This window comes from Nycticebus coucang, chromosome 4 (genome assembly GCF_027406575.1).
Source record: "Nycticebus coucang isolate mNycCou1 chromosome 4, mNycCou1.pri, whole genome shotgun sequence".
In the NCBI taxonomy this organism is placed as follows: Eukaryota; Metazoa; Chordata; class Mammalia; order Primates; family Lorisidae; genus Nycticebus; species Nycticebus coucang.
Genome location: NC_069783.1, coordinates 143,205,994 through 143,233,678, shown reverse-complemented (window position 1 = coordinate 143,233,678; position 27,685 = coordinate 143,205,994). Strand labels below are relative to the sequence as shown.

At 41.6% G+C, this 27,685-nt stretch overlaps 1 protein-coding gene and 1 pseudogene across 1 annotated transcript; both read left to right on the top strand.

Annotated features, from left to right (window-relative positions):
- Positions 1 to 802: 802 nt before the first annotated feature.
- On the top strand, positions 803 to 25,357 carry LOC128584219 (leucine-rich repeat-containing protein 37A2-like). Its single transcript, XM_053589267.1, has 10 exons — positions 803 to 1,008; positions 8,449 to 8,520; positions 9,250 to 9,324; positions 13,661 to 13,779; positions 15,621 to 17,410; positions 18,004 to 18,108; positions 20,766 to 20,824; positions 22,104 to 22,155; positions 22,237 to 22,379; positions 23,038 to 25,357. Exons 3-10 carry the CDS (start codon positions 9,254 to 9,256, stop codon positions 23,126 to 23,128), a joined length of 2,430 nt encoding a protein of 809 aa, XP_053445242.1. The 5' UTR covers positions 803 to 1,008; positions 8,449 to 8,520; positions 9,250 to 9,253; the 3' UTR covers positions 23,129 to 25,357.
- LOC128584240 (calcineurin subunit B type 1-like) lies at positions 1,000 to 1,741 on the top strand (annotated as a pseudogene).
- Positions 25,358 to 27,685: the final 2,328 nt, after the last annotated feature.

The following is a 27,685-nucleotide window of genomic DNA, read 5'->3' as shown; positions in this document are numbered from 1 at the left end:
TGAACAAATTCCTATGCACACTGCGCAAACTTTTTTTTTTTTTTTTGTGGTTTTTGGCCAGGGCTGGGCTTGAACCCGCCACCTCTGGCATATGGGACTGGTGCCCTACCCCGTTGAGCCACAGGCACCGCCCTCACACTGCGCAAACTTTATTTTGAAGTAAAAATACAAAACAGGAACAAATACAATCACATGGCCTCTTGTGGCCCGCGGGCCGCAGTTTGAGGACCCCGGGGCTAAAGGCTTGGGATCCTTTAAGTTAAGGACATCTGTTAATTAGAGACAACACATCTGACAAATACCTAGACTCCAGTGAACTGTTAAGTAAGCAGAGGACCTACAGGTTTGTCCTCTATAGCCTCAGGCCTGTTAAGGAGTCTCCCAGAAGGGAGGGGGCTTGATGAGGCATTTCTGACTTCCACTCTTAGGGCCAGCAACTCAGTCCTTTGGCCAAGAGGGGGGTCCAATTAGTCAGCTGGAGGGGGGAGCCTTAAGATTTTATTTTTAGTTATTTTTTTTTTTTTTTGAGACAGAATCTTACTTTGTCGCCCCTTGGTAGAGTGCTGTGGTGTCATCTCATCTCCGCTTACACCTTTCACTGGTAACCAATAGAACAAAGTAAGAGTTTGACCATCGATGCTGCCTCTGGCGGATCTCGGCCAAAAGGGGAGTTGTGAACTAAAATAAAATCTTACAAACCACAGCTCCTTAGAAGGCCTCACCTGCCGCAGCCGAGCCGGGCACGCGGGTTACCGGTTGAACGGAGCTCCCGGAAGCCCCGCCCCCGCCGCCGGCCCGCGCGCGCCCCCCACCTCCGCCCCGCGCGCTGCTGCGCTCGGCCCTCCCCTCCCTCTCCCGCCGTCCGCCTTGTTCGCGCCTGAGCTTGCGGGTCAGCAAGAGCCTCCAGCGTGAGCGTGCGGCTGCAGCCCCGGCCACCCAGCCCTCTCCCCCTCTTTTCTGCCTGTCTGCCTCTCCTCCCTGTCGCCGTCTCTTCCTCCCGCGCTCTCGGTCTGTGAATCTCGACCTTCATTTCTTCCACCCCGCCCTGCCGGGTCCCTCGCGTGCCCAGTCACCAGGCCGCGTGGGCCCTGCCACGCCTCCTCCCCTCCCCCAACCGCCACCCCCTCCCCGCAGGCCACACGGGGGCCGCAGCTGGGCCTGCTTGGCCTGGAGCCCGTCTCAGCGCCGACACTTCTCCAGGTCAGCGGGCCTCCGACCCGCCGAGCAAAATGGGAAATGAGGCAAGTTATTCTTTGGAAATGTGCTCAAACTTTGGTGCAGATGAAATTAAAACGTTAGGAAAAAGATTTAAGAAGCTTGATTTGGACAGTTTTGGTTCTTTGAGTGTGGAAGAGTTCATGTCTCTGCCTGAGTTACAACAGAATTCTTTAGTACAGCGAGTAATAGATAGATTCGACACAGATGGGAATGGAGAAGTAGATTTCAAAGAATTTATCCAGGGAGTCTCTCAGTTCAGTGTCAAAGGAGATAAGCAGCAGAAGTTAAGGTTTGCTTTTCCTATTTATGATATGGATAAGGTGGCTATATTTCCAATGGGGAACTCTTCCAGGTGTTGAAGATGATGGTGGGGAACAATCTGAAAGATACACAGTTACAGCAAATCGTAGACAAAACCATAATAAATGCAGATAAGGATGGAGATGGAAAAATATCCTTTGAAGAATTCTGTGCTGTTGTAGGTGGCCTAGACATCCACAAAGAGATGGTGATAGATGTGTGACTCTTTTTAAAGAGTACCACCCAACACTTTTGCTTTCTTATCCATCTCTGAAGATCTGCTCAAGATGCCCAGCAATGCTCTCTGTGTATTTAAATGGAAGTATTTTTCTCTGTGAAGCCACGTTTTCCAACATGAGCCTCATGAAGCCAACCAAGTGTTATTGAACTTACTCTCTGAATAACTCAGTGTAGCACTTTAAAGTCTGAAGAACAGCAACATGAAAAGAGCATATCAGTGTGGTGGAGAAAGGGAAGGGGTTGGCTTTTTAATTTATTTTTCTTCATGTTTTATAACAAGAAAGTATATATACATATGTAAATATTTATATGTAGATATATGTAGCTTTCTAGTATGTAGCAGGTTGCCTTTAGTTTAATATACTTTGATTCAGAAACAAAATAGAGTAAAAGTGCCAAGCAGAACATAAAACATCCTTACTTTTATTTCACACAGTTTTTTTGTTTGTTTGTTTGTTTATGTTTTTATTTCACACAGTTTTATATATAGATAGGAGATTGACAATTTGAGCCCGGTGTTAGGCCAGCTGTTTTCCTTTCCCTGTGCTCTCTCCTTTGAGAGATTGACAAAGCATTTGTTAATGTCTTATTATTTACCTTAATTACATTTTTGTAACAAAGGAGTCTGTAACTTTATTTATACTTAAGAATATATTTCCAGGGACTACGTCTCACTGCTGAGCAGCTTTTAATATGCCTCTCCTTGAGGAGAAAGTATAGTTCAGCGCTACTGCCAAGAGCTAGTTCTCGTGTGCACGTGATAACTGCACAGTGCTTATGGCTGCTTCATTCTGTTACTTTACAACTAGGAGCCATCGCATTTATTGAATGTCCCTGAGTAAGTGTAAGTTACTAGTTGTGATTTTATACATAAAGGCCAGAAGCTAGCTTAGGCAGTCATGATTTATTATATGCCTTACTTAATGAAGAATACCTGAAATAATCATGTAAGTGCTTTGGATATCCATCTGTTTCATTAAATGGATAATTTGTCATTAAACTTGTGTTTGAACCATGAATTTCCCTTTATGTTTCAAAAGACTTGCAGCAAATAAAAACTGGGGACATTTAATGTGCATATATGTACTAAACACCCATATATATTTGTGATTAAAATGGGAGAAATCTTGCTAATTATATGTCACAGAAGAGCAAAATTCTATTCAAATTTGTACCTCTCTTTACTGTAAGGCATAGAGAATGCATAACGGTTTTCCTTGATTTGCCCATATAATTGGTAATGGGTAATAACTTAATAGATGTGTGTGATATAAAAGTAGTATATCCTGTTCTACCACTTGATGTTATCCCTTCCCTTTTCTGCAAAGGTACTATTGGCTGGAAGAAAAACGTTTTGGGTAGCTTTGTATGACAGTATTTCCTGATATAGTTTTTCTGTAAAAACTGGTTTTATAATCATGAGTGGAAAAGGGCAGGTTGAATCGAGTTGACTGAATCTTTTTTTTTTTTTTTTTTTGGTAGAGACAGAGTCTCACTTTGTCACCCTGATAGAGTGCCATGGCGTCACACAGCTCACAGTAACCTCCAACTCCTGGGCTTAAGTGATTCTCTTGCCTCAGCCTCCCAAGTAGCTGGTACTATAGGCACCCACCACAATGCCCAGCTATTTGTAATTACAGTTTGGCCAGGGCCAGGTTTGAACCCGCCATCCTCGCCATATGGGGTGGCCGCCCTACCAGCTGAGCCACAGGCGCCGCCCAGAGGTGGCTGAATCTTAAGCTGAGCGCACCTCCTGCCATGGCTGTTCCTTCAACTGAGTGCTGCACATCGTGGGCTCTGCCTGTGAGAGAAAAATCCCGGTGCTTTGTATCCTCGCATGACATGGAATTTTGCATGTAGATCAATTTAAAATGTACCTCTTGTTTACATAATTTGCATAATTTTAAAAGACAATGTTGCCAAACTTTGGAAATGTTAATATTCAAACTGGAAATTTCCACTTCATGTAACATCTTCCTCTGGTTTATAATCGCAGCCAGTGGTTTAATCTGTTCCAGTGTCAACTGCCATGTGCTCTGCTTCAAGGGGGAACCTAGTCTTTTGTGAATTTTTTGCACATTAGTATTTGTTACAAATATTTTAGCAAATGCTTTCTATTTCTCTTGGTTGTGCATATCTTGGCTGGCGTTACAGAAAAATAGTGCAGATATTATTTCCTTACTGGGGAATACGTTTGTTTCCTTTTCTTTCTTTTTTTTTTTTTTTTTTTTTTGGTTTTGGCCGGGGCTAGGTTTGAACCCGCCACCTCCGGCATATGGAACCGGCGCCCTACTCCTTGAGCCACAGGCGCCGCCCTTTTCTTTCTTTCTTTTTTTAGTTTGTTTGTGGGTTGGGTAGGGGAGCGGTGGTTTATGTTGAATGTTTAGTTTTTCTTCTGCATGGTACATCATGTTGTGGGATCTTTAGAAAAGTTCATACTGTATGAATACGAAGACAAAATATTTGAAACTTGAAAAAAAAAATCTTAAGCCAGCACGCCTGGTTTAAGTATTTTATTTTGGTTCACAATTTCTCCCTTTGGCCAAGATCTGTGCCCCCACCCCCACCCCCCCGGCTTAAGATTTTATTTTGGTTCACAATTCTTCCCTTTTGGCCCAGATCCACCAGAGGCACCATTGATGGCCAGACTCTTATTTTGTCCCATCCCGAGAGCAAGACTGGATGTTCGGGCCAGGTTTGTTAGAAGGGAAGGGTGACTCACCTGGGCAGTGCTCAGGGGCAGTTAGAGAACTCTTTCAAATACAGGGGTGTAGGGTAGCTGGTAGGCAAATTCTACAGCTTGCCAAGAATGTTAGGGTCCTTTGGTGTGAATTTCTGAGGGGGTGTGGGTAACTAGACCCTTTGTGTCTTTGTCTTAGGAGGAAAGGAGGAGGAGGAGGGTCAAGGGTTTGTGTGTGGCTATGTTAGGCTCCAACAGCTGGGATGGTATGGCCCCTGCCCTGGTTCCATCTAGGCCCTTGGTGGGACCCTCATGGCCAAGAGAACTGAAGAGCCAAAAGGACTTACATCCATGAAGTGTTTTAGGCCAGATGGGACTGGAGGTGGATAGGTACTCATGGAGGCTTTTAAACCTTCTAGACAACATGAAGGTAAAAATCAAAATGTTAAAGGCAAGGCTACAAAATTAATTGATCTGTGTTGTGCTACTATATTTTGAGGTTTAGTTGCAGGCTTGTAACAAAAAGGCCAAGGAATTTAGAAACTTAGTTAAGCTAAGGAATTTAGAGACTTTTGTTGTGTCACCTTATTTTAGTCTCTTTAGTGATTTGTCCTAAGGTGGCTAATAAATTTCCTGTTACATCTCTTTTTGTATAAACCCCATCCTGAGGACAATTATGCTCAGGATGGATGTTTGGACCACATGGCCCCAAAAGGCAAAGTTTCTCATTTAGTATTTGTTTAGGTTTCTGTGTACCCATCCTTGATCTTGATCTACTTTAATCTATAGAACTAAATGTTTTCCGTATGTCTTTGAACATTTTTCCAATAGTTGAATTAAATTCTTGTCTAGTAAGCCCAATATCTTGACTTCCTCAGGGACAGTATCTACTGATTGCCAACCCCCACACCCACCCCTGTGCATGGTTTCTTTGTGCCCCTTATAAATTGTGTTGAAAATTGGATATTTTAAATAATACTACATATAAAGTAACAATTCTAGAAATCAGATCCCTGCCCCCAGGGTTTGGTGTGTACTGCTGCTTATTATAGTAGTTATTATTAATTTATTTAGTGACTTTTTGGAACTAATTTGGTAAAGGCTTGTACTTGTTGTCATGTGTGGCCACTGAAATCTCTACTAGGTTAGGTTAGTCTGCTGATGAATGAACAGAGATTTCCTTAAAAGTCTAGAACCAGTAAGTCTCCGAGATTTTCCCAAGGGGCTTGTGTGCGTGTTAGGGCGTACCTTCAGCACTCAGCAAGATGGTTTTATAGCTCTACCTTAGCTTTCATTTCCTGCTTTGTGCAGAACCTCAGAATCAGACATGGATGAGAGGTTAGGGACTTCTCTGATGTTTCCTGACAATGCTCGCAGTCCTAAATATGTATATGACCTTCCAGATTTCAAGGAATATGACTCATGGTCTTCCAGTTTAACAAGGAAATGTTGGAGTATTTCAGAGTTCCTATGGATATCTCATTCCTAGGCCTTTTCTATTAAGTTTTGTTAGTTTGTTTGTTTTTGAGGCAGAGCCTCAAGCTGTCACCCTGGGTAGAGTGCCGTGGCATCACAGCTCACAGCAACCTCCAACTGCTGGGCCCAAGCGATTCTCTTGCCTCAGCCTCCCAAGTAGCTGGGACTACAGGCGCCTGCCACAACGCCCAGCTATTTTTTTGGTTGTAGTTGTCATTCTTGTTTAGCAGGCCTGGGCTGGATTTGAACCCGCCAGCTCTGGTGTATGTGGCTGGTGCCTTAGCCGCTTGAGCTGCAGGTGCCAAGCCATCTATTGGTAAAAGGTGCCAACTTTTACCCATCGCCTCATGTAGCTGCCATGTTAAGACACTTCTTATAATTGTCTTCCACAAACACCCTTTTAGGTCAAATAGAAGCAAGCCTTTCCAGGAAGGTCTTCCACGTAACTAACAGGTCAAATAATGACAGTTCAATTGTGGCTTTGAAAGAGCTCTGGCTCCATTTTGCTCCCTCTGGTACTAGAGATGTGGGCTACTTTTTGTTGTTGTTGTTGAGTCTCACTTTATTGTCCTTGGTAGAGTGCTGTGGCGTCACACAGCTCACAGCAACCTCCAGCTCCTGGGCTTAGGCGATTCTCATGCCTCAGCCTCCCAAGTAGCTGGGACTACAGGCGCCCGCCACAACGCCCGGTTATTTTTTTGTTACAATTTGTCTGGGGCCGGGTTTGAACCTGTCACCCTCGGTATATGGGGCTGGTGCCCTGCCCACTGAGGCACAGGTGCCACCCAGATGTGTGCTATTTTTAAGGCTACTACTGAGCTGGGAGCAAAAGATGGTCTAGGGTAAGCTAAAACAACACAAATCTCACTGTTTTTACTTAAATTTAGCCATTTTTCCTGAATAAACACTCCTTGGGTTGCTGCATTGTGACTTTGATTAAATTTCTAGAGTTCTGAAAACATTGATTCTGGACATTTTGGCCATATTTTTGTTGTTTTTATGAAGGGATGAATTTTCAGAAGTCTTTACTCCACCATTTTCACTGCTGTCACCTACAACATGGTTTTGTTCCCTTTTTTTTTTTTTGAGACAGAGTCTCACTTTGTCACCCTCAGTAGAGTTCCCTGGCGTCATTGCTCACAGCAACCTCAAACTCTCGGGCTCAAGCGATTGTCTCAGACAAGAGTACTTGCCTCCCGCGTAGCTGAGACTACAGGTGCCCACCACAACGCCAAGTTCTTTTTTAGAGGCAGGGTCTTGCTCTGGCTCAAGCTGGTCTTGAACCTGTGAACCTGTGAGCTCAGGCAATCCACTCACCTTGGCCTCCCATAGTGCTAGGATTACAGGTGTGAGCGACCATGCCCAGCCTACAATATGGTTTTAAATCTCTAAAGTCTCCATGGCCATGGGCTAATTAAATATTTAATCACGGGAAGTGACTGGGAAATGGAGTAAAAAGAGAAATGTCATTCTCAAGAGGTTCTCCCAGATGAATAGATGAAGTTTAGAAAGGTATTTTATATTTAGTTGTCACAGAATTAAGGTTAAAGTAACAGCTATTTTAAACCTTTTTTCTTCAGAGAAGATAAACACAGGCTTTGCAATCAGAACTATAAATTTCAGCTTTGCTTCTAACTATCTTAGTGGTCTAGGACAAGTTATATAAACTGTGCCTCGGTTTCCTCATTTATAAAAGATAATATTTACCACGTAAGCTTATTGTGAGGACTAAATGTAAAATGCTGATCACAAACGACCGGCAGCCCAATAGATATTAGCTATATAATTGTTATTTTTATAATGTTCTGCAGAAGTACACTAATAATTGTTCAGTAGAGTTAACCTAAAGGCAGATTTTCTTTTCTCCCTTGCTATTTCTTTCTTTTGTTTTGTTTGTTTGCTTTTAAGAATGGAAAAGAAAATCTGTTCCAGCATTTTGGAATACAAATTTGCGTCAAAATTAATTTATTCGTTTCACTGATATTTAAATAAAATGATGTTTTCAACAAACATTGATTAAATATCTAGTAAATTTCAGGCACCATGCCAGGCACAGGTATGACAATGTCACTAAGTTGTGGTCCCCACTCTCGAGGGGCTGACAGTCCAGGAGACTGACGAGTGCCCAGGTGATTACAAGCACAGTAACAAAGGCTGTGATGTGATACAAAACTATCAGTGCAAGTGTGTGACAAGAATTCCCTTCTCTCAGATTTATCCCTTTTTCTTTAGCTCTAAAGCCAAGGATTTGGTCCATTTTTTTCTTAATCAGATAAATTAAACCACGGATTTAAAAAAATTTTCAAAAGATGAAAGACAAACACCTCAGATTATGGAGGGTAACTGGCATAATAAACCTGGGTTGTTCCCAAAGGAAAAGTGCTTGGCAGAGTCTTAGGATGATTTAAGGGAAAAGTAGAAAATGTTTTTATTTTTTTACCTACAAGTTTGATACTAAAAAACGACTATAAACTCTTTGTGGAGTTACATGTACATTGAAATGCAGGTAATTTTAATTCAATTGCATTTTTCAGAATTCTCAATCGTAATCCTCTGACAACTGTTGAAGATTCATATCTTTATAAATTGCCAGCATTAAAATATCTGTAAGTATTGCGGTCATCTCATGAATCATGAGATTATTTCTGCTGTTATTTTTTATTTTCATCAAAGATTAAGTATGTTGAATTTAGGCTAAAATGTCATAATTTAAACTTTAACTGGTTATTAAAAAAAGGTTATTGGCAAAGAAAAGAGATTAAGAATGGATGTGTAATGAATGGGCAAGACAGCCAGCAGGGAAAGAGAACAGTAGTATTGAGGAATGTAGATAAATATAATATATATAGATGCATGTAGGAATATGATTTATCCCAGAAAGCAAAAAAGAATAGATGCTTCTATTTTAAAAATAAAAAATAAAGGGCTGTGCCTGTGGCTCAAAGGAGTGGGCGCCAGCCCCATATGCTGGAGGTGGCGGGTTCGAACCCAGCCCAGACAAAAACTGCAAAAAAAAAAAAACACCTCCCCCCTAAAAAAAAAAATAAAATAAAGTAATCCAGGGAGGTGAATCCAATAAGAAAATGGGAAGATAAATGTTAAAAAGTGTATACATTCCATTATTCGATGTCATTAATTTGATGCTGCAAATGAAGATAATTACATTTCTTCAGTAAAAGCTCTGTAATCATCTTCTATGACAAATAAACTCTTGAGCTGGCTTGTTTTATATAGAAACAAAAATTGAAGTGCTGACATGTCCTTGAAATATCTTTTTAAGTACAGAATTTTTCTATTGGGGTTAATATCTTGATTCTTCGGACTTTCTCCTTCAGAGACATGGGAACAACACAAGCCCCACTTACAACAGTCGAGAACATCCTCATGACAACTCTTGAGTTGGAAAAACTGTAAGTTATTTTTTTCTTAGCTTTATTTTCACTTAGTACTTTTTTTAGGTTTATATTTTCTTAAGTCAGTTTTTGTGAGGTATAATTTTTATGCAGTAAAATTCACTCTTTTTAGGTGCACCAATCAATGAATTTTGACAAATGTATAATTATGTAACCACCATCACATTCCCCAAATAGAATGTTTCTGGCGCCCTAAAAAAAGCCTCTCATGTTCCTCTGCAGTCGGTCCCCTCCTCGCACCATCAGCCCCTGGCAACCACAATCTGATTTACATCCGCATAGTTTTGCCTTTTCCCGACTGTCTTAGAAATGAAATCAGATGTGGTATGTAACCTTTTGTGTGACGCTTCTTTCACTTAGCATCATTGTTCTGATATTATATTACTATTCATGTTGTATCTGTCAGTGCAGTTAGTCCTCTCCTCATTCACAGCTTCAACCAAGCACAGCTGGTAAATATTTGGGGTGGGGTCGGGGGGTGGGGGGAGAATAAACTATAAAAACTAATATGTGTTAAAATACAGTACAGCAACAATGTACATGGCCTTTACACTGTGTTACATAATATTCTAAGAGTAATCTAGAGGTGATTTCAAGTATACTAGAGATTATATGCAAATATTATAGCATTCACAGATTTTGGTATCTGCAGAGTCCTGAACCAGTTCCCCACAGATAGCAAGGGACAGTGTCGTATGGCTATATCAGCTTATCCTTTCACCAATTTATGAACAATTGGGTTGTTTTCAATTTTTTGGCAATTATGAAAACTGCTAAGAACACTCATACTCATGTCTTTGTGTGAAATACGTTTTCATTTCTTTCAGGTAAGTACCTAGGGTGGGACTACTGTATCACATACTAAGTACATATTTAACTTTTTAAGAGACTGCTAACTTCTTTCCTAAAGCGGCTGTACTATTTTGTATTCCCACCAGCAATGTGAAAGTTGCAGGTGCTACAGGTATTCAGCTGATCCTTATTTCAGTTTTCTTGAAAAATCTACTAGTAGATGTATAGTGGAATCTCATTGTGGTTTTAATTTGCATTTCTGTAATAGTTAATGCTGTTGAATATCTATTCATGTGTAAATATCTTCTGTACTGAATTATCTGTTCAAATCTGATCCTGTATTTTAATTGATATTTATCTTCTTGTTTAGTTTTAAGAGTACTTTTTATTCTCTAGATACAAGTCTTTCAGGTATGTGTTTAGTAACTATCTTTTTTCTTTTCTCAGGTTGTGGTTTGCCTTTTCATTCTTTTTAAATTTTATGTATGTGTGTGTGTATGTATGTATGTATGTATGTATTTATTTATTTTTTGAGACAGGAGTCTCACACTGTCACCCTGGGTTGATTGCCATGGTGTTATAAATCACAGCAACCTCAAACTCCTGGGCTCAAAACCAGAAAACTGAAATATAAGGATCTGCTGATCCTCTTGCCTCAGCCTCCCAAGTCGCTGTGTACCCACCACCATACCCACCTACTTTTTCCACTTTAGTAAAGACGGGGTCTTGCTCTTGCCCAAGCTGGTTTTAAACTCCTGAGCTCAAGCGATCCACTCACCTTGTCCTCCCAGAGTGCTAGGATTACAGGCGTGAGCCACTGTGCCTGGCCTGTCTTTTCATGCTGTTAAAAGTATTTGAGCCCAGGTTTTGTAATTTGTAATTTGAGGTTACAGCACAGGTTTTGTAATTTGTAATTTGAGGTTATGGCAAGCTATAAAGATGCCACCACACACTAGCCTGTGTGAGTGAGACCCTCTCTCAAAAAGAAAAATAAAGGAAAAAAAGGAAAGAAAACAGTAGCTGTTGTTTAGTTTCCAAATATTTGGCGATTTTTCAGATCTTTCTCTTGGTTTCTAATTTAATTCCATTATGATCAGAGAACACATATTGAATGACTTGAATTCTTTTGAATTTATTCAAATTTGTTTTATGGCCCAGAATATTGTTGCACAGCTCATTGATGCTCTGTTCATGTTTTATTTTGTTTCTCCTTGTGTTTCATTTTGGGAAGTTTTAAGTTTTTGAAATAACGATTTTAATGTCCTTGCCTGCTCCTTCTATCCATGTAGGTTCTGAGTTGTTTCTTATTGATTGCTTTGTTTCTTTACTATGGGTCATATTTTCTTGCTTCTTTTCATGTTTGGTAATTTTCTATTGGATCTTGGTACGTGTTGCCCCATGGTTCATGAGAGTGTCCTATCTAGCTTATGCTAACAGGCAGTCTTCCTAATCTTGAGCGACATCTAATTATTTTCTGATACTTTTGGGTGGTTCTTTTCCTAGCCTCAAGTAGTTTCCTCATACACGTGCACCAATCAGTACTTTGCTGAACACTCAAGAGCTCCCTCTGTGTGTCTCCAGAGTTCATGTTCTGTGTGCCTCTTTTCTCTCTAGTACTCTGCTTTGAGACTTCTAGCCACCTTGGTTTTCCCAGACTCGCAGCTCCATTTCCTTAATCAAAGAGTCCACCAGTTTCCTTTCCTAGCACCATGACCTGGAAACTCTCTCAAAGAAGTAAGCTAGGGCAGTCACGGGGCTCACTTCATTTATTTCACATCTTACGGAGATCACCGTCCTTCATTGCCTGATGTCCAGTGTCTTTAAAACTGTTGTTTTGTTTCTTTTATCTGGTATTTTGGTTGTTTCTGGCCAGGGGTGCAATGTCCCTGTTATTACATCTTGGCCAGAATCTAATAATAATCTTTAAATCTGTTTTGTTTTGATCCAGGATCAATCAGAGATCAGGCATTGCTCGTTATGTCTCTGTTTCCTTTAGTCTAAAACATTTGTCTACTTTTTCTTGGTCTTTCATGCATTGAAGAGTCTAACAGGGTTGTTTTGTAAATTCTCCCACAATCCGGATTTGTCTATTTCCTCATGATTAGATTCAGGTAAAACATTTTGAGGAAGAATACTATTAATAAATAGACGATGTGTTCTTCCTACCTCATGACTTCAGATGGCCCATAATGCTAAGTTTGATCACTTGATTACAGAGTGATATCTTCTAGAGCTCTCCATTATAAAGTTATTTTTTCCATTGTTAATTAATATGTGTAAATACATTTGATCTTAGACAAAAGTCCAAGAAGAAACAATAATAAGTATAAATAATCTCCGGGGTGATGCTTTGAGATCAGTGAAGATCCTGCTTTCAAAACATGTTTTTACCCAACTGTGCATCAGTGAGGCAAGAGAATCTCTTAAGCCCAGGAGTTGGAGGTTGCTGTGATCTGTGACGCCATGGCACTCTACCCAGGGCGACAGCTTGAGGCTCTGTCTTAAAAAACAAACCAACCAACCAACCGTGCATCAGTGATAATCACTATCCAAATCCATTATTATCGTGTTTGCAAAATGACACTTTTCTAATTATATCATTCCTTCTACATAGCTGGCATTATTCTATTAATATTAAAGAAGAGCTGGCCCTCTTTTCCTTTTGTGAATTCATGGATTCTTCTTCTGTGAATTCATGGATTCTTCTTTATAGTAATTATGTTGTACCTGATTATCATCATTATTATTTTGAAGGCTGAAATTGTCCACATTTGGCCAATGTAATCTTCATTGTTCAACCCTCTAAAGTGGTTTAAACTAAGCTATCATTTATGCCCAGAGTAATTTCTAATATTTACCACTCCCAAGAGTAATTGAGAAAGGAATTCTAGAAGTTTGGGGCCTCCAGACTCTTCTTAGAAGTCTGCCTCCTGTGTCCTCTCAACCCAAAATGAGACAGATTTTCTTCTTCTATCTTCTATGGGAGAAGATAACTTCTGAATGAAACTACAAATCAGTGTCACCGAATTCTAATTCCTTTTTTAACAATTTATTATTTTAAGAGATGAGGTCTTACTATCTTGCCTAGGCTGGTCTCAAAGTTCTGGCCTCAAGCAATCCTCCCACCTTACGCTCCTGAGTGGCTACAACCACGGGTGCACATCACAATGCCCAGCTAATTAAAAAAAAATTTTTGTAGGGGCAGGGTCTTGCTATGTTGCCCAGGCTGGTCTCAAACCCTAGCACCAAGCAATCCTCCTGCTTTAGCCTCCCCTGTAGCTGGAATTACAGGTGAAAGCTACCATACCTGGCACCTCCAATCTCTATCACGTTTACTCTAGGCATACCATAAACACTGCCATGTTCACCCATCTCTCTGTCTCCTTTCCTTTTGGCTTTCTGGTTCCTACCCAACAACTGACCAGGCCATATGCCTCAAGAACTCTTTTTGCCTAGCCCTGCGGTAGTTTCAACCTCCCTCTTCTACCAACTGAAGTCATCCCTTTACCATTAATTTAATTCTCTGTGTTTTCATTTATAGGATCTTACCTAGCCATATGGCCTGCTGCCTCTGCCAATTTAAAAATAATATTGAGGTTGTCTGCAAGACAGTGAAGCTACATTGTGATGCATGTATAGGAAACAGCACAGAAGATTGTTGTGAGTTTAAATTGCTTAATGATAAATTTTTTTAATTTTTATTTTGTTTTTTAAGTTTTTAATTTGAGAATTTTTAAGCTAATGATGAAATTGCTTTATTCTTATTTATTTGTTCAGAGTTAAACTCCCTGTATTTCTGAACTACTCCTTGGCTGAAAGTCAGGTTCTCAATTATTATTACATAATTTAATAATGTAACTGTTCCACATCCATAAAGGACAGAGAGGAAGGAACGGAAGGAGGAGAGTATAACATTAGCGGCCACATACTCGGTACTGTGTCTCTGCTTGGTGTTTTGCCCCCCACCAATAACTTGTCTATACAGCTCCTCAAAGTTTGTAACTGGTTTTATATCCATTACGTCTCAAGAGCTCTTTGCCTTATAGGACAGGTATAGATCGGGTTTTGGTTCGTTTATTTTTACAAAGAGTAGAAGTGATATTTGGAGCCTGAGAGTTTCCAGTTGCATGAGCAGAAATTGCTACCTGGCCCTTCTAAAGAAACAGAGAGCTTTTCTATTCTTAGACTCTCCAACTCTGAACTTGCTCTAAATCTAAAGCATTTATATCCACAGAACAAACACTCGGGTGCTTTTTAAAGTGTTTTTCTCATATTACGTTTATTAGCACTAACTTCATCAAAATGTGACTGCTTTCATGTCCACACAATTTGAATACAGATCTCTACCCGTGATACTAAAGTTGCATACTTTCCAAAACAATTTTTCACATATTATATTATATTGTATTAGTCTCTTCTCCCCTGAAAGTAGGCAGAACAAACATTTTTAATCTTGTTTTACAGATGAGGAAAAACAAGATCAGAGGCGTTTAGTGCTGTAGCCTATTCTCAGGCCTTCTGTCCCCAAATTTGGGTTCTCCATAGCCCATGTTCCTCATTTCTCATGATGCTTACCTACTTCTCTGACCTTTAACCACTACCACCGAAACTTTTAATTCTGGACAGGAACCCAGCTACACAATGGTACACTTGTTTTTCATGCAGTTAGAAGCTTTGGATGGTTCCACAAGTAAAGCTGGGAATTATAGAAATGAAACGAAAGCAAAGTGGGCATCTGACAAAAGTTGCTTTTTCCTTTCTGCATTTTAGGAAGTCAAGTAATGTTTATCTAAAATTGCTGTTATTCCTTAGATTTATTGAACACGCCACATAAGCATATAATCTGGAAATTAAAAACCTCTTAACCTCCATCCCAGATCCCAGCCCAAATTGAGGAAAGAACCAGAATCTACCTCGTGTTTTTTCTGTGCAGAACCTCCTATTATCCGGGCTAGGATACATGAGAGCAGGGGCCAAGAAGAGGAACTGGGTGGGGAGATGACAAGGCCATGTCCAGATAAGGACGTCTTAGCAATAGGATTGGGGCCTCCACATTAGCATCTCTTCTCTTGGTCCCCTCAGGGAACTGTCTTTCATCAGAGTCATCTACAAGCATGCCCCCTCTGCATCTGAGGCAGGACAGTCTGGGCTGCAGAAGGGCTGGTTCAGCCAGGAGCAGGGAGCAAGGGTCTCCCATCTTGGGGATTTACTGAGTGCTGGGCGAGTGGATTTGGGGAACCAGTGGAATAACCCCAAGTAGAGTAACTATATGTCACATTATGGAATGTTCTGAGTAGGTAGCCACTTTTCCCAAAGATATTTTTCTCCTTTTATTATTCCATTGTATAGGTTTAAACTGGGGTTTCTTTTTTTCCTCTCTAAGTGGCATTCTTCTGTTTGCTGACTCCTAATTTCTTTGACTGGGTTATATGGCTGTGGATTGGCAAAAAGCTATGCCATCAGCCTTCCATCGTCAAAAGCAGTCTCTTCTTTTTTGACAGTTGAAGAAGCAAGTGTAGGAAATGTGGAGGGAGCACTCATGAAGGTATTACAGGCCCGGAAGAAGCACACGAGCACCGAGCTGACCATTGAGCCAGAGGTATCCGCAAATAAAAATGGCGTCTGCTTGTCAGGCTTCACGAGCGACCAGATGGACTTCAATGATGAAAGCGATGTCATTAGTGCACTTAATTACATATTGCCTTATTTCTCAGAGGGAAATCTAGAAGATGTAGAATCAACATTATTACCATTCATTAAACTGCTTTTCTCAAATGTGCAGGAAGGAGAGAAGCCCCTAAGTCATATGAAAAACAATACAAAGGCTCAGCCTCTTGAACCTGGACCCAGCAATTCAGCTTACAAAAATAAACTGAGGAAGCTCTATTTCCTGGAAAATTTGTTAGATGCAGAAATTCAAGAAAAAATCGACGAGGTTAAAAAGAAAGAAAAAACTGCCATGCTTATGCAGTCTGGCCTTTTAGGTCCCAAACTTAAACGCCAAATCTTTCCCAAAAAAGTGGCAACTGCTGAATCACAGGAAAATAGCGTGACAGAGAGTGAGAGTGGAGACAGGGGGCTGAAGAAAGTGACGCTATTCCTCAAAGGGCCCAAGCGCCTACGGAGAAAGCTCTTACAGGAGGCAAGAATCAAGAGGAAACAGGGTACCTGGCCGACAGCGAAGAAAGTGGCCGAAGAAAGAACGCTTGGGAAACCAATCCCGAGTGAAATGACACAGTTTGACGTGGTGCAGAGGCCTCGGAAGTTTGTGGGAAGCTCCTTCCACCCCGAGCCTTCCTTCACGCAGACGCACAAGGGTGCGGTCTCTTCTGTCTTCAAACAGTATATTGGCATGCCTTCTCCTTCTGCCACCTCAGAATCCCTACCTGAGGTTAAAAAACAATCAAAAGACATGAGCGACACCATTTTTGTTTTAGAAGATGCAAATGCTAGAGTTAAAAGTATGGAAGCTGGTAAACCAATTGTACATTCTAGAAGAAAATACCGCTTTCATAAACCTCATTCCCATGTGGCCCACAGAACACCTGCGGCCAAACTAAGACAAAAGTTTAAAAAAGAAACAGTGTTCCATGGACAGATGCCTGTAAAGCGGCCTCCATTCTGTGCAGTAAGGAGCCTTATAAATTCCCCGTCACATGGGGTTTTTCCACCTTCAGAAGAGCTGAGTCCTCAGGAGAATCCTTTTCCAGATTCACTTGCTCCTTCAGAATCTGTTACAGAAATCACGACTGTATCCCCTCTAGGAAATGGTATTGAAGAAAACAGTTTTATGGAAAACACTGCTATACCTGAAGAAACTATCTCTGAAAGTACAAATGATAAGAATCCTTCCGCTATAGATTCCACTGGGACTGTGTTCTTAATACCGAATGTTAAACAAATCAGTGAAACTCTGTGGGAATACCACAACACGGGCACTGACTTACCCAACATGGAAAAAAGCTTCACGTACCCATTGCTCGCGTCCCCGGGTGATCAATTTGAAATGCAGCTAAACCAGCAGCTCCGATCCCTCATCCCCAACAACGACGTGAGAAGGCTCATTTCTCACGTTATCCGGACTTTGAAAATGGACTGCTCTGAGACCCATGTGCAACTGGCCTGTGCCAAGCTCATCTCTAGAACAGGTCTCCTGATGAAGCTTCTCAGTGAGCAGCAAAAAGTAAAAGTATCCAAGGCAGAATGGGATACGGATCAGTGGAAGAGTGAGAACTACATCAACGAGAGCACAGAAGCCCAGGCTGAACAGAAAGAGCAGGAGTCAAGTGAGGTAAGGATAACTACGGGAACATGAGACCTGGACTTCTAGATCAGTTCAGGGGTGTCCAGCCTACAGCCTGTGGGCCGCATGATGATTTTGTGAGGACTTTTTTTTCACTTACATGTGGTGTCAGATATCATGAAAACTATGCACAGACACCCCCTCCTTTTTTTTTTTTTTTTTTTTTGGCTAATCAGCTTTCATTAGTATTTGTGTATTTACTCTGTGGCCTAAGACAACTCTAATTCTTCCCATGTGTGGCAGAGGAAAAAAAGGTTGGACACCCTTGGTTTAGGATATACCGTGAAAGCATCCATGCAGCAAGGCCCGGGTAGACAAGTCCATATTTTATCTTGGCCATGTAATTTTGGCCATGACAGTGATCTCCCACTTTGCTCATTTAGAGAATAAAGCGACAGAACACTCATGATAAAGAAGATGTAGAACAAAATGCTCAATAGTAAGATTATGTCACACATTAGATTGGCTTTGTTCTTTAAGAACCTATAAGCCACTTACTTGGGAGGGTGGAGTTTTGAATAGTTAGATTTTATTCTTTCCATCTCTTTGGCTGTTTTTTAATTATTCTTTCCCTTTTTTAGCTCACTAAAGGAGTTCCAGGATATGGCTATAACAACAAACTCATCTTGGCGATATCTGTGACTGTAATAGTGATGATTTTGATTATAATTTTCTGTCTTATTGAGGTAAGGACAATCATTCAGGTTTCCAGAATAACATCCTTGCTAATAGATTCAGTACTCATGAACTGAAAATCAAAGCCACTATCCCATCTACTATTACTTGACATTCCTCTTCAGTCACTACGACTAAGGTATGCATTGTTCCTTACTGTAATATATACCAAGGATTTTTTTAAAGTAACCCCTCTCCCAGGAGATCGCTATAGAACTGAAACCAAGATAACAAACCACTAGATTATTTGGAGAAATTAAGTTTAAGAAAGCCAAAGTTGAAGTGATAGGAAAGTTTTTCCAACCCAAAACTGTCAATTTTATGTACTCACCAATCACTCTCATTCTACCACTGATTTATTTCCTTGTTGGTGAAATGACAAGAGATGTATTATCTCCACCCTCACGGAGCTGTCATCACCCTGGGGAGAAAGGACACAGCAAGAGATAGAGGTGTCATCTTATAGATTCATTAGATTCAGGTGGCATCCTCCTTCTCCACTGTGCAAGGCATTGTCTAAACAGGTTCAGTTAAAGCACCTCAGCTAAACCTTGCACCTGGCTATTCCAAAGTGTGTCGTATTTACAGTGGCCTGTTCCTGGAGCTTGCCTGTGTTTACCTTTTGTTCATAGGCCATTTTATAATGGCCTATTACTTTACCCAACATGTAGGTGCTAGCATATTAAAAGAACGGTTTAATAAGCTGACAATCATGATTTTACCCCACCATCCAACCTAGTTTACCTTATTTGATTTACTTTTTCTATTGTGGCAACCCTCTGTTCTAGCCAAAGCAGCCCACACCATACCCCAGTCACATCAAGCCTATCCCTGCTTTCATCTGTGCCTTTACCCATCCAGAATTCTCTTACTTAACTCTGCCCATGGAAATCCTGTGACTCTGTTAAAATTCAAGTTCGTCTTTCTTTCTGATGACCTTCTCTGAATACTCCAGACTTCCTGGGCCTAGTCCCTCTGTGAGTTCTTTCACCATTTCTTGGAGGATATAGTGAAGCATTTTCCCTCCCCTGAGAACTTAAAAATGTGGCAAACCATTTTCTTAAAGATGCTATCCAAGAAAGAACACCAAGGTCAGGACAGAATGAAGCAGAGGAGAGCTGTGTGGACCCAGTGGCTCCTGGTCTATCAGATGGGAGCAGAACCTGGCTGATATGCAGATTAAGTGGCCCTTATCTGGATGCTTAGGATCAGAAGTGTTACAGATATCAGATTTTTTTTCAAATTTTTGAATATTTGTATTATACTTAACCAGCTGAGCATCCCTAATCTGAACATCTAAAATCCAAAATGCTCCAGTGAGCATTTCCTTTGAGTGTCATGGTGGTGCTCAGAAAGTTTCAGATCTTGGAGCATTTTGGATTTCAGGTTTTCAGATTAGGGATAATCAACCTGTTAGTACAGGGACTTTGGCATCCTTGGATTTGGGTATGTTAGGCTGAGGGGAGTGGATCCTGGAACGAGTTGCCTGCAGATACCAAGGAAAGAGCCAAAGAACCATTAAACAGGATAGAATTTCTGTCTTCAGACCAGGTGCGATGGCTCATGCTTATAATCCTAAGGATTATAAGGGAGGATTATCATTGCTTGAGCTCAGGAGTTGGAGACCAGCCTGAGTGAAAGCGAGATCTCGTCTCTACTAAAAGAAAAATTAGCCAGGTGTCATGGTGTGCACCTTAAGTTCCAGGTATTCTAGAGCAATGATTTTCAACACGTGTGTCATGGCAGGATCTTAGGTATGTCGTGAAAAACTTTTTAAAGGTCATTATTAAATTATGTTCAAAAGAAGCTCAAAGCACAGTAAGTATATTCTCTTTTTACTCTTTTATTTGATCAACATAATTTAAGTGTGCTGCCAAACTTTAACTGTAGGTTCGAGTGTGCTGTGAAAAGGTTGAAAAACACTGCTCTAGAGGCTAAGACAAGAGGATCAGTTGAGCCCAGGAATTTGATGTTGCAATGAGCTATAGTGATGCCACTGTACTCTAGCCAGGGCAACGGAGTGAGACTGTCTCAGAAAAATAATTTATGTCTTCAGAAAATATATCTTTTAGCCAGACATGGTGGTACATACCTGTAGTTCCAGCTACTAAAGATGCTGAGGCAGGAGGCTTACTTGAGCCCAAGAATTTGAGGCTACAGTGAGCTATGATCATACCACTATACTCTACGCCAGGTGACAGAGTGAAACCCTATCTCTAATAAAAAAATTATAGATAGCTGGCTCGGCACCTGTAGCTCAAGCGGCTAGGGCACCAGCCACATACAGGAGAGCTGGGGGGTGGGGTGGGCATGGGTGGGAGGGGGTTCGAATCCAGCCCAGGCTCGCCAAGCAACAATGACAACTATAACCAAAAAATAGCCAGGCATTGTGGTGGGCACCTGTAGTCCCAGCTACTTGGGAGGCTGAGGCAAGATTTGAGGTTGCCACAAAACTTAAGCCGAAGAGTTTGAGGATGCTGTGAGCTGTGACGCCACAGTACTCTACCCAGGGTGACACCTTTTGTTTTGTCTCAAAAAAAAAAAAAAAAGAAAAGATAGATAAATAGAAGTTATCTCACTGGGTAGGTAAGACTTAAAAGGAATGAATAAAGATTTGGAGATACTGGTCATTATGATGGATAATCATGATTGTTTTCTTCCAAAACAGATTTATTCTCATAGACGAGCAGCAAGGACAGATGTAGAATCAGGCACAACCCCAAGGAGGTAAATATTGGTCTGGTGATTTAAATTAGAATTTTAGAACTAGAGAACTTAGAACTCATCTATTTCAATCCTTTCGTTTTATAGTGAGGAAACTGCCAGAGGCAGGAAGAATACTTACTTGCCTAAGTGCTTTGCCTGGATCCAGCAAAATTAGCTCCCCAGACAAAGCTGAGTTGGACAGGAGTGGCAAGGACGAATCTGCTGCCACCAGTCCTTCAAGGGAAGGCAGGGGCGGGGGTTGGAGTTGTGCCTGTTCCTTCCGGTGGTGGGCATCGGGCCAGGCCAGAGGCCTTTTTGGAGACTCTGGGGAAGGGGCAAGGGAGCTAGTCTCCTTCAAGGCTCCTTCAAGAATATATGACTCCTTCCTCCAGAGTGGCAGGAAAACCTACCTTCTCATTCTACTTGCTTTGGGGTCTCCAATCTCTATTTATCCAAACGTCAGAGAATTTTAACTAGAAGAGACCTTAAATAATACTTTGCCTCTTCCTTTTATAATAAGGAAACGGAGACAGAGAAAAGGAAATTACGTTGCTCCATTGTCCCAGTGCTAGTGTCAGAAAGAGGGTGGTCCCTTTCCAGCTGGGGACTTCTCCATTGATTATTCCCTACTTGGGCTGTGAGTCACATTTTGTATCACAATTCAGTACGCACATGCTGTGTAGACATGAGTAGATGTGGAAACAGTGCACTCTGATTTTTTTTCTATTCTGCTCATATTCAAAAAGGATATTTTGTCCTTTAAACTGATTTTACAACTACTCAGTGACAGCCTGCAGTATGAAAATAATTTTTGTAGCTGGACCAGGCATTTGCTTGACGGGACTCGCCTGATAGGATAAAGCTTCTAGGAGAATAGAAGCACTTTATCCTTCACCCACCAGCAAACGCTATCTGTGGTACTAGGTTTGAAAGGGACTGATGTCAAATGCTTCTGGAGAGTGAAGTACTTCTGGCCTGTGTGTTTGTACACTTTGTTCACTGTACAAGGGACCTTGGCCAATGGGGTAAGTGGGGCTGAAAATCCTCCCTGTACCTCCCACCAAGCCATGCGCAAAGGTCCCCCCAGTGACATTACGGGGCCCTCTTAAACAGACGTGGAGAGCTTCTGGAAGTCTCTCCATGAAATGATTTTCAGGATTCCAGGTCCATAATGATGTTGCCCACTGTGATTATGGACCGAACCACAGATTTAGTCCCAATAAAATGAGAGGTGTACATCGTGGGAGACCTGGGAAATGGCAGGAATCACTAATTGTCTTGTGTGTGTGTTTTTTCCAAGGGGCTTTTTTGAATTTCTGCATAGGAGATGCTCATCGCAGAGTGAAAGCCAGGTAAATTTGAGGAAGATTCAGTGCTGTGGCCAGAGAAAACAGGAGAAATGCAGAATTAATACCTGCCTTTCTCTTTTCTAGGAGGGCTTTTTCTGGTTAAGGTGTCCACTTTGGCTTAGAGATATGTACAGACCTCTCAATGCCACACGCAAGAAAAACATGGCCCAGAAGCTTCACGACAAGGAGTCTTCTGATGAGGAAGAGATTTACAAGAAGGATGCAGGGTAAATGACTGGGAACAATTTAAAATCTCATCTACAATGGCCGGGCATGGTGGCTCACGCCTGTAATCCTAGCCCTCTGGGAAGTTGAGGCAGGACGATTGCTTGAGCTCAGAGTTCAAAGCCATCCTGAGCTCTACTAAAAATAGAAAAATTAACTGAGTGTTGTGGCAGGTGCCTGTAGTCCAAGCTATTTGGGAGGCTGAGGCAGAAGAATCATTTGGACCCCATAGTTTGAGGTTACTATGAGCTGCTCACAACATCTAGCCAGGCCAGACTCCATCTCAACAAAAAATCTTATCTAAAATGAGGGGATAATGAGAAGTTTAATTGCTCCTATTTTTTCTATTTTTTATTTTTATTAAACCATAGCTGTGTACATTAGTATGATCGTGGGGCACCATACACTTGGTTCATAGATCGTTTGACACATTTTCATCACATTAGTTAACATAGCTTTTGTAGCATTTTCTTAGTTATTTTGCTAAGACCTTTACATTCCACATTTACTAGGATTCACATATACCCTTGTAAGATGCACCGCAGGTGTAATCCCATTAATGCCCCTCCCTCCCCTCCCTTTCCCTTTCACATGAAAGCTATAACCCAGTTAATTGCTCCTTTTAAGAGTAAAAGCCTTGCCATTGTCTTCGTATTCCAGGGAGCCCATATCAACAGCAACACCTGTGGATTCGGCTGCTGAAGGTGGTGAGGAAAGTGAGACCGCGACAAAGGGGGAGGACGAAGAGTGATCCAGCCTGCCTAAGGCCGCCTGCAAACTGTACATTCTAATGTTGGCATCTCGGCATTGCTTGTAAGATACTTATTATTCACACACAAAAAATGTATACAATCTATTGTCAATTCCAGCCAGCTGGTAAGAAACTTAAACGTTAATAGTTAAATATTTATACACGCAAAACAAGGGCCAGAGAAAAGAAAAGCAGGACTGAAGCCAGAGACTGTCAAGCTGGCCAACACCTCCACAAGCGGCATTGTGGGCAGAGGACACACGGGGGCTCCCCCACCTCATTTCCCAGTCTAGTCAGTCTCCGGGAAGCTGAAAATACATCATCCTGGAGAGAGGGAGCCAATTTTTAAATCATACAGTTGTTCTGGGGCTCTCTCCCCTTGTCCATTAAGAACCAGTCCTTTACAACATACTTGACCTCTTGCCCTGAGGGGACCTTCCACCTGCTGCCACCTCTCAGAGGGTGGGTGGGGTTGCCAGAAATGTTTGGATCACTAAGCCGACCTGCACTCTTGCATCAAGTCCTCTGTTTTCTCCCATGCTCCCAAATTCATGCGTGAATGTGTGTCCTTTACCCTTTAAAGCTGGTGGAAAATTCAGAAATTTTTTTTGTTGGTTTTTTCTTTTTAAAAATCTCAACCCTTGGATAGCTATTAGGCCAATTCACTGTCCCTCAGATGGTTGGAGGGCCAGACTATAGTTTAAAAAAAAAAAAAAAACTGAACAAATTCCTATGCACACTGCACATATCTTATTTTGAAGTACAAAAACAAAACGGGGACAAATACAATCACACCGCTTCTTGTGGCCCACAGGCCGCAGGTTGAGGATGCCTGGTCTAGGGAGATAGAGAAGTAGAACCCATGCTTGCCAGTGAAGAGTCAACAATGACAATAATACTGGGGGTGATGGCTGCTACGGTTTATTAGGCACCAGCTTGGGCCAGCATAATACGAAGCTCTTTAGTTGCACTGTTAAGTCACAAGGACCAAAACACCACATGCCAGCTCAAACTCTGCAAGGGGGTGGGGTGTTATGAGTGTTGGACATAAACAGGAAGCTAACAGTAAACCAAGACTAGAGATCTTGTACTGCTGGACCTCCCAGACTCTGGGCCAGGATTCCAGGCAAATCCAGGTTCCTATTTTGTCATAATTACGTTATTTCCAATTTGGTACACAAAGTGAGACTTATGTAAAACACTATCTCAACTTTGTACAATACTTGTTAACCTCAAATGCTACCGTACTGTACTTCTATTTTTTGTTTTAGAGATAGAGTCTCACTTTGTCACCCTTGGTAGAGTACCATGGCATCACAGCTCACAGCAACCTCCAGGTCTTGGGCTTAGGCGATTCTCTGGCCTCAGCCTGCCGAGTAGCTGGGACTATAGGCACCCGCCACAATGCCCGGCTGTTTTTTTGTTGCAGTTTGGCTGGGGCCGGGTTCAAACCCTCCACCCTCGGTATATGGGGCTGGCGCACCCCCTACTGTACTTCTAAATTAAAACTCCCCAAAGTGAGATTCTACTTTGCCCAGCTCTTCAGTGAGACCTGAGAGGTAGAGAGAGGGGGACACAAGGTCAACAGCTACTAAATGAATGAAAATCCTCACTGATTCCTATGAAAACTGTCAGAGAAATGAGAAATTTTATAACAGATGAAGAAATGAGGCAATATATGATTAGAGCAAAAATAATACGGAAAAGAAATGTAGCGGTTCAGAAGAAAGAAGGTTACATGGCCTAGGGAAAATCCTTGAAGAAAATGGAATTTTGCTGGAGGATCCGTCTTTAGGTAGTTCACTCACTCACACACTGGTGAGTTCTCGGAGGCTTCAGTTCCTCCCCCAACGGGCCTGTGCACACGCTATTGGATTGAAGGTTCTCATGACTTGATGGTGGGCCTCCTCCAGAGTGAGTGGTCTAAGAGACAGAGACAGAGCCAGGCAGAAGTTAACCTTTTCATGACCTAGCCTCAGAAGACCTCTGCTACATAACATGAATAGAGGTCAGTCCCTAAATGCGGCCCACATTCAAGGGGAGGGAATTTAGACTTCACCTTTCGGAGAAAGAAGAATCAAAGAGCTTGTGGACTATATTAAAACTACTTGCATATACAAAAAAGCAAAAAAAAAAAAAAAAAAGAGAAAGTATCCAATGTACTCAGCCCTACTGTGAAACTAATTTATGGCTTTCACATGAAAGCTATAACCCAGTTATAACCTAAGAATGGGGGAAAGGGAGGGGACGGAGGGGGAGGTGGGTGGAGGGAGGATGACTGGTGGGATTACACCTGCGGTGCATCTTACAAGGGTATATGTGAAATTTAGTAAAGGTAGAATGAAATTGTCTTAACACAATAACTAAGAAAATGCCAGGAAGGCTATGTTAACCAGTGTGATGAAAATGGTCAAACGGTCTGTAAAACCAGTGTATGGTACCCCATGATCGCGATAATGTACACAACTATGATTTAATAAAAAAAAAATAGAGTAGATGGATGTGGCTGTTTGACAAGCATGGAGGAAGCTTCTTCTGCCCCACCCTCCTTCATGGACCAAGGAAGGAAGAGAAGAGCAGCGAGAACAAGTCTTTGGCTCTCCAGGTAAAGGTATATGAAAGCAATAAGAAATAATCAATCTCCAAAGATGAAATAGTAAAATACATGCTACATAGGATTAAAGAATGGAGTCCATCTGTCACTGGGCTTTAGCCCATTTTGCAGCCTACCAAGTCCCACCACCTTCCTGACACCCGCCCAGCCTCTGTCACCCTCCATACACCCACATGTGCTACTGCTGCATTTATCACGATGGAAGTAGGAGTCATGAGTGTTCTTGAGTTAGGATCAGGGTTGATAGTGTAAATGTTCCACTTATTAGGAGGATGGATAGTAGAATGACGGCCAGGGTTACTTCATATGAGATAGTTTGTGCTACCGCTCGTAGTGCTCCAATTAGTGCACTCCAATTTTGAGTTTGATGCTCATCCCGATCACAGGATTGAGTATACAGCTAGGCTGGATGTGGCTAGGATAAATAGTACACCCAGGTTGATGTTGATCAGGGGGTATGGGATTGGTAGTGGGGTTCATATGATAAGGGCAATGGATAAAGCTAGGGTTGGGGCAATTACATATAGTAGGGTTGAGGATGTTAGGGCTTGTAGGGGTTCTTTGATAAATAGTTTTATTGCTTTGGCAAATGGTTGGAGGAGGCCGTTTGGGGCAACAACGTTGGGTCCTTTACGAAGTTGTATGTAGCCCAAGATATTTCATGCAGGGTGTTGTCTTTTCAATTGTGGATATTATACTGGGATTGATCCATGTCTCTACTGTTTATGCATTCATACCTTCTTGCTATAAATAAAAGGTACTGTTTCCCTGTAACTTAGAAAATGACATAATCTGATATCCTAATGTTAGTTTAATTCATAACTTCCCAAACAAATTAAGTTTATCTTACAGAAATAAATAGAAAACCATTTAAAAATTGATCTGGGGTCAGGCACACTGGCTCACACCTATAATCCTAGCACTTTGGGAGGCTGAGGTGGATGGACTGTTTGAGCTTGTGAGTTTGAGAACTGACTGAGCAAGAACAAGAACCCTCCCTACTAAAAATAGAAAAACTAGCTAGCCCTGGTGGTAGAAGCCTACAGTCCAAGCTACTCTGGAAGCTGAGGCAAGAGGATCACTTGAGCCCGAGAGTTGAAGTTGCTATAAGCTATGACACCACAGCACTCTACCCAAGGTGATACAATGAGACTCTGTCTCCAAAAAATTATTGTTATTATTATTATAAAATAAAAATTAATCTGGGAGCTTAAAACATATTAACAGTAAAAGAAATATAAGCCTGAGACCAAAAGAGTATGAATATGATTTTAGTTAATATTTATAATATAATTTAATTTCTTATTTAGTTATGCTTGTGATTTATAAAGAGCTCCATAATTGTCTGTGGTTACTTTGAAGAAAATGTTTACTAAGTGGAAAAGGTCATAAACATGAATAAAAAGTAATTTCCAATAATAGTTTTTGGTGTTCTTGGTTTAACTGGCCCATTGTGGGCTATGCTAGAGAAATAAGATGCTTGGAGAGATGTTGCTCAATGTGAAGACGTGGGTCCAACCCCCCCTACTCTGGAACATTTGGAGTTAGCTGAGCAACAGACAACAGGAGGGGTGGGGGAGGGGTGTTCCCTGAGGTCCAGTTGAGGAAGTTGAGGAAGGCATAGAGATTGTCTTTCCTCTCCCATAGTAGACTCCTACATTATAAGAGTTCACCTCTCTTTTTTTTTTTTTTTTTTTTTTTTTGTAGAGACAGAGTCTCACTGTACCGCCCTTGGGTAGAGTGCCGTGGCGTCACAAGGCTCACAACAACCTCTAACTCTTGGGCTTACGCGATTCTCTTGCCTCAGCCTTCCGAGCAGCTGGGACTACAGGCGCCTGCCACAACGCCCGGCTATTTTTTTGTTGCAGTTTGGCCGGGACTGGGTTTGAACCCGCCACCCTCAGCATATGGGGCCGGCGCCCTACTCACTGAGCCACAGGCGC

Coding starts and splice junctions, on each gene's coding strand:
- LOC128584219 (XM_053589267.1), top strand. CDS start 9,254: ATGGGAACAACACAAGCCCCACTTACAACAGTCGAGAACATCCTCATG. Junction 18,109..20,765: donor TAATTTTCTGTCTTATTGAG/GTAAGGACAATC, acceptor CTTCCAAAACAG/ATTTATTCTCATAGACGAGC. Junction 20,825..22,103: donor TCAGGCACAACCCCAAGGAG/GTAAATATTGGT, acceptor GTTTTTTCCAAG/GGGCTTTTTTGAATTTCTGC.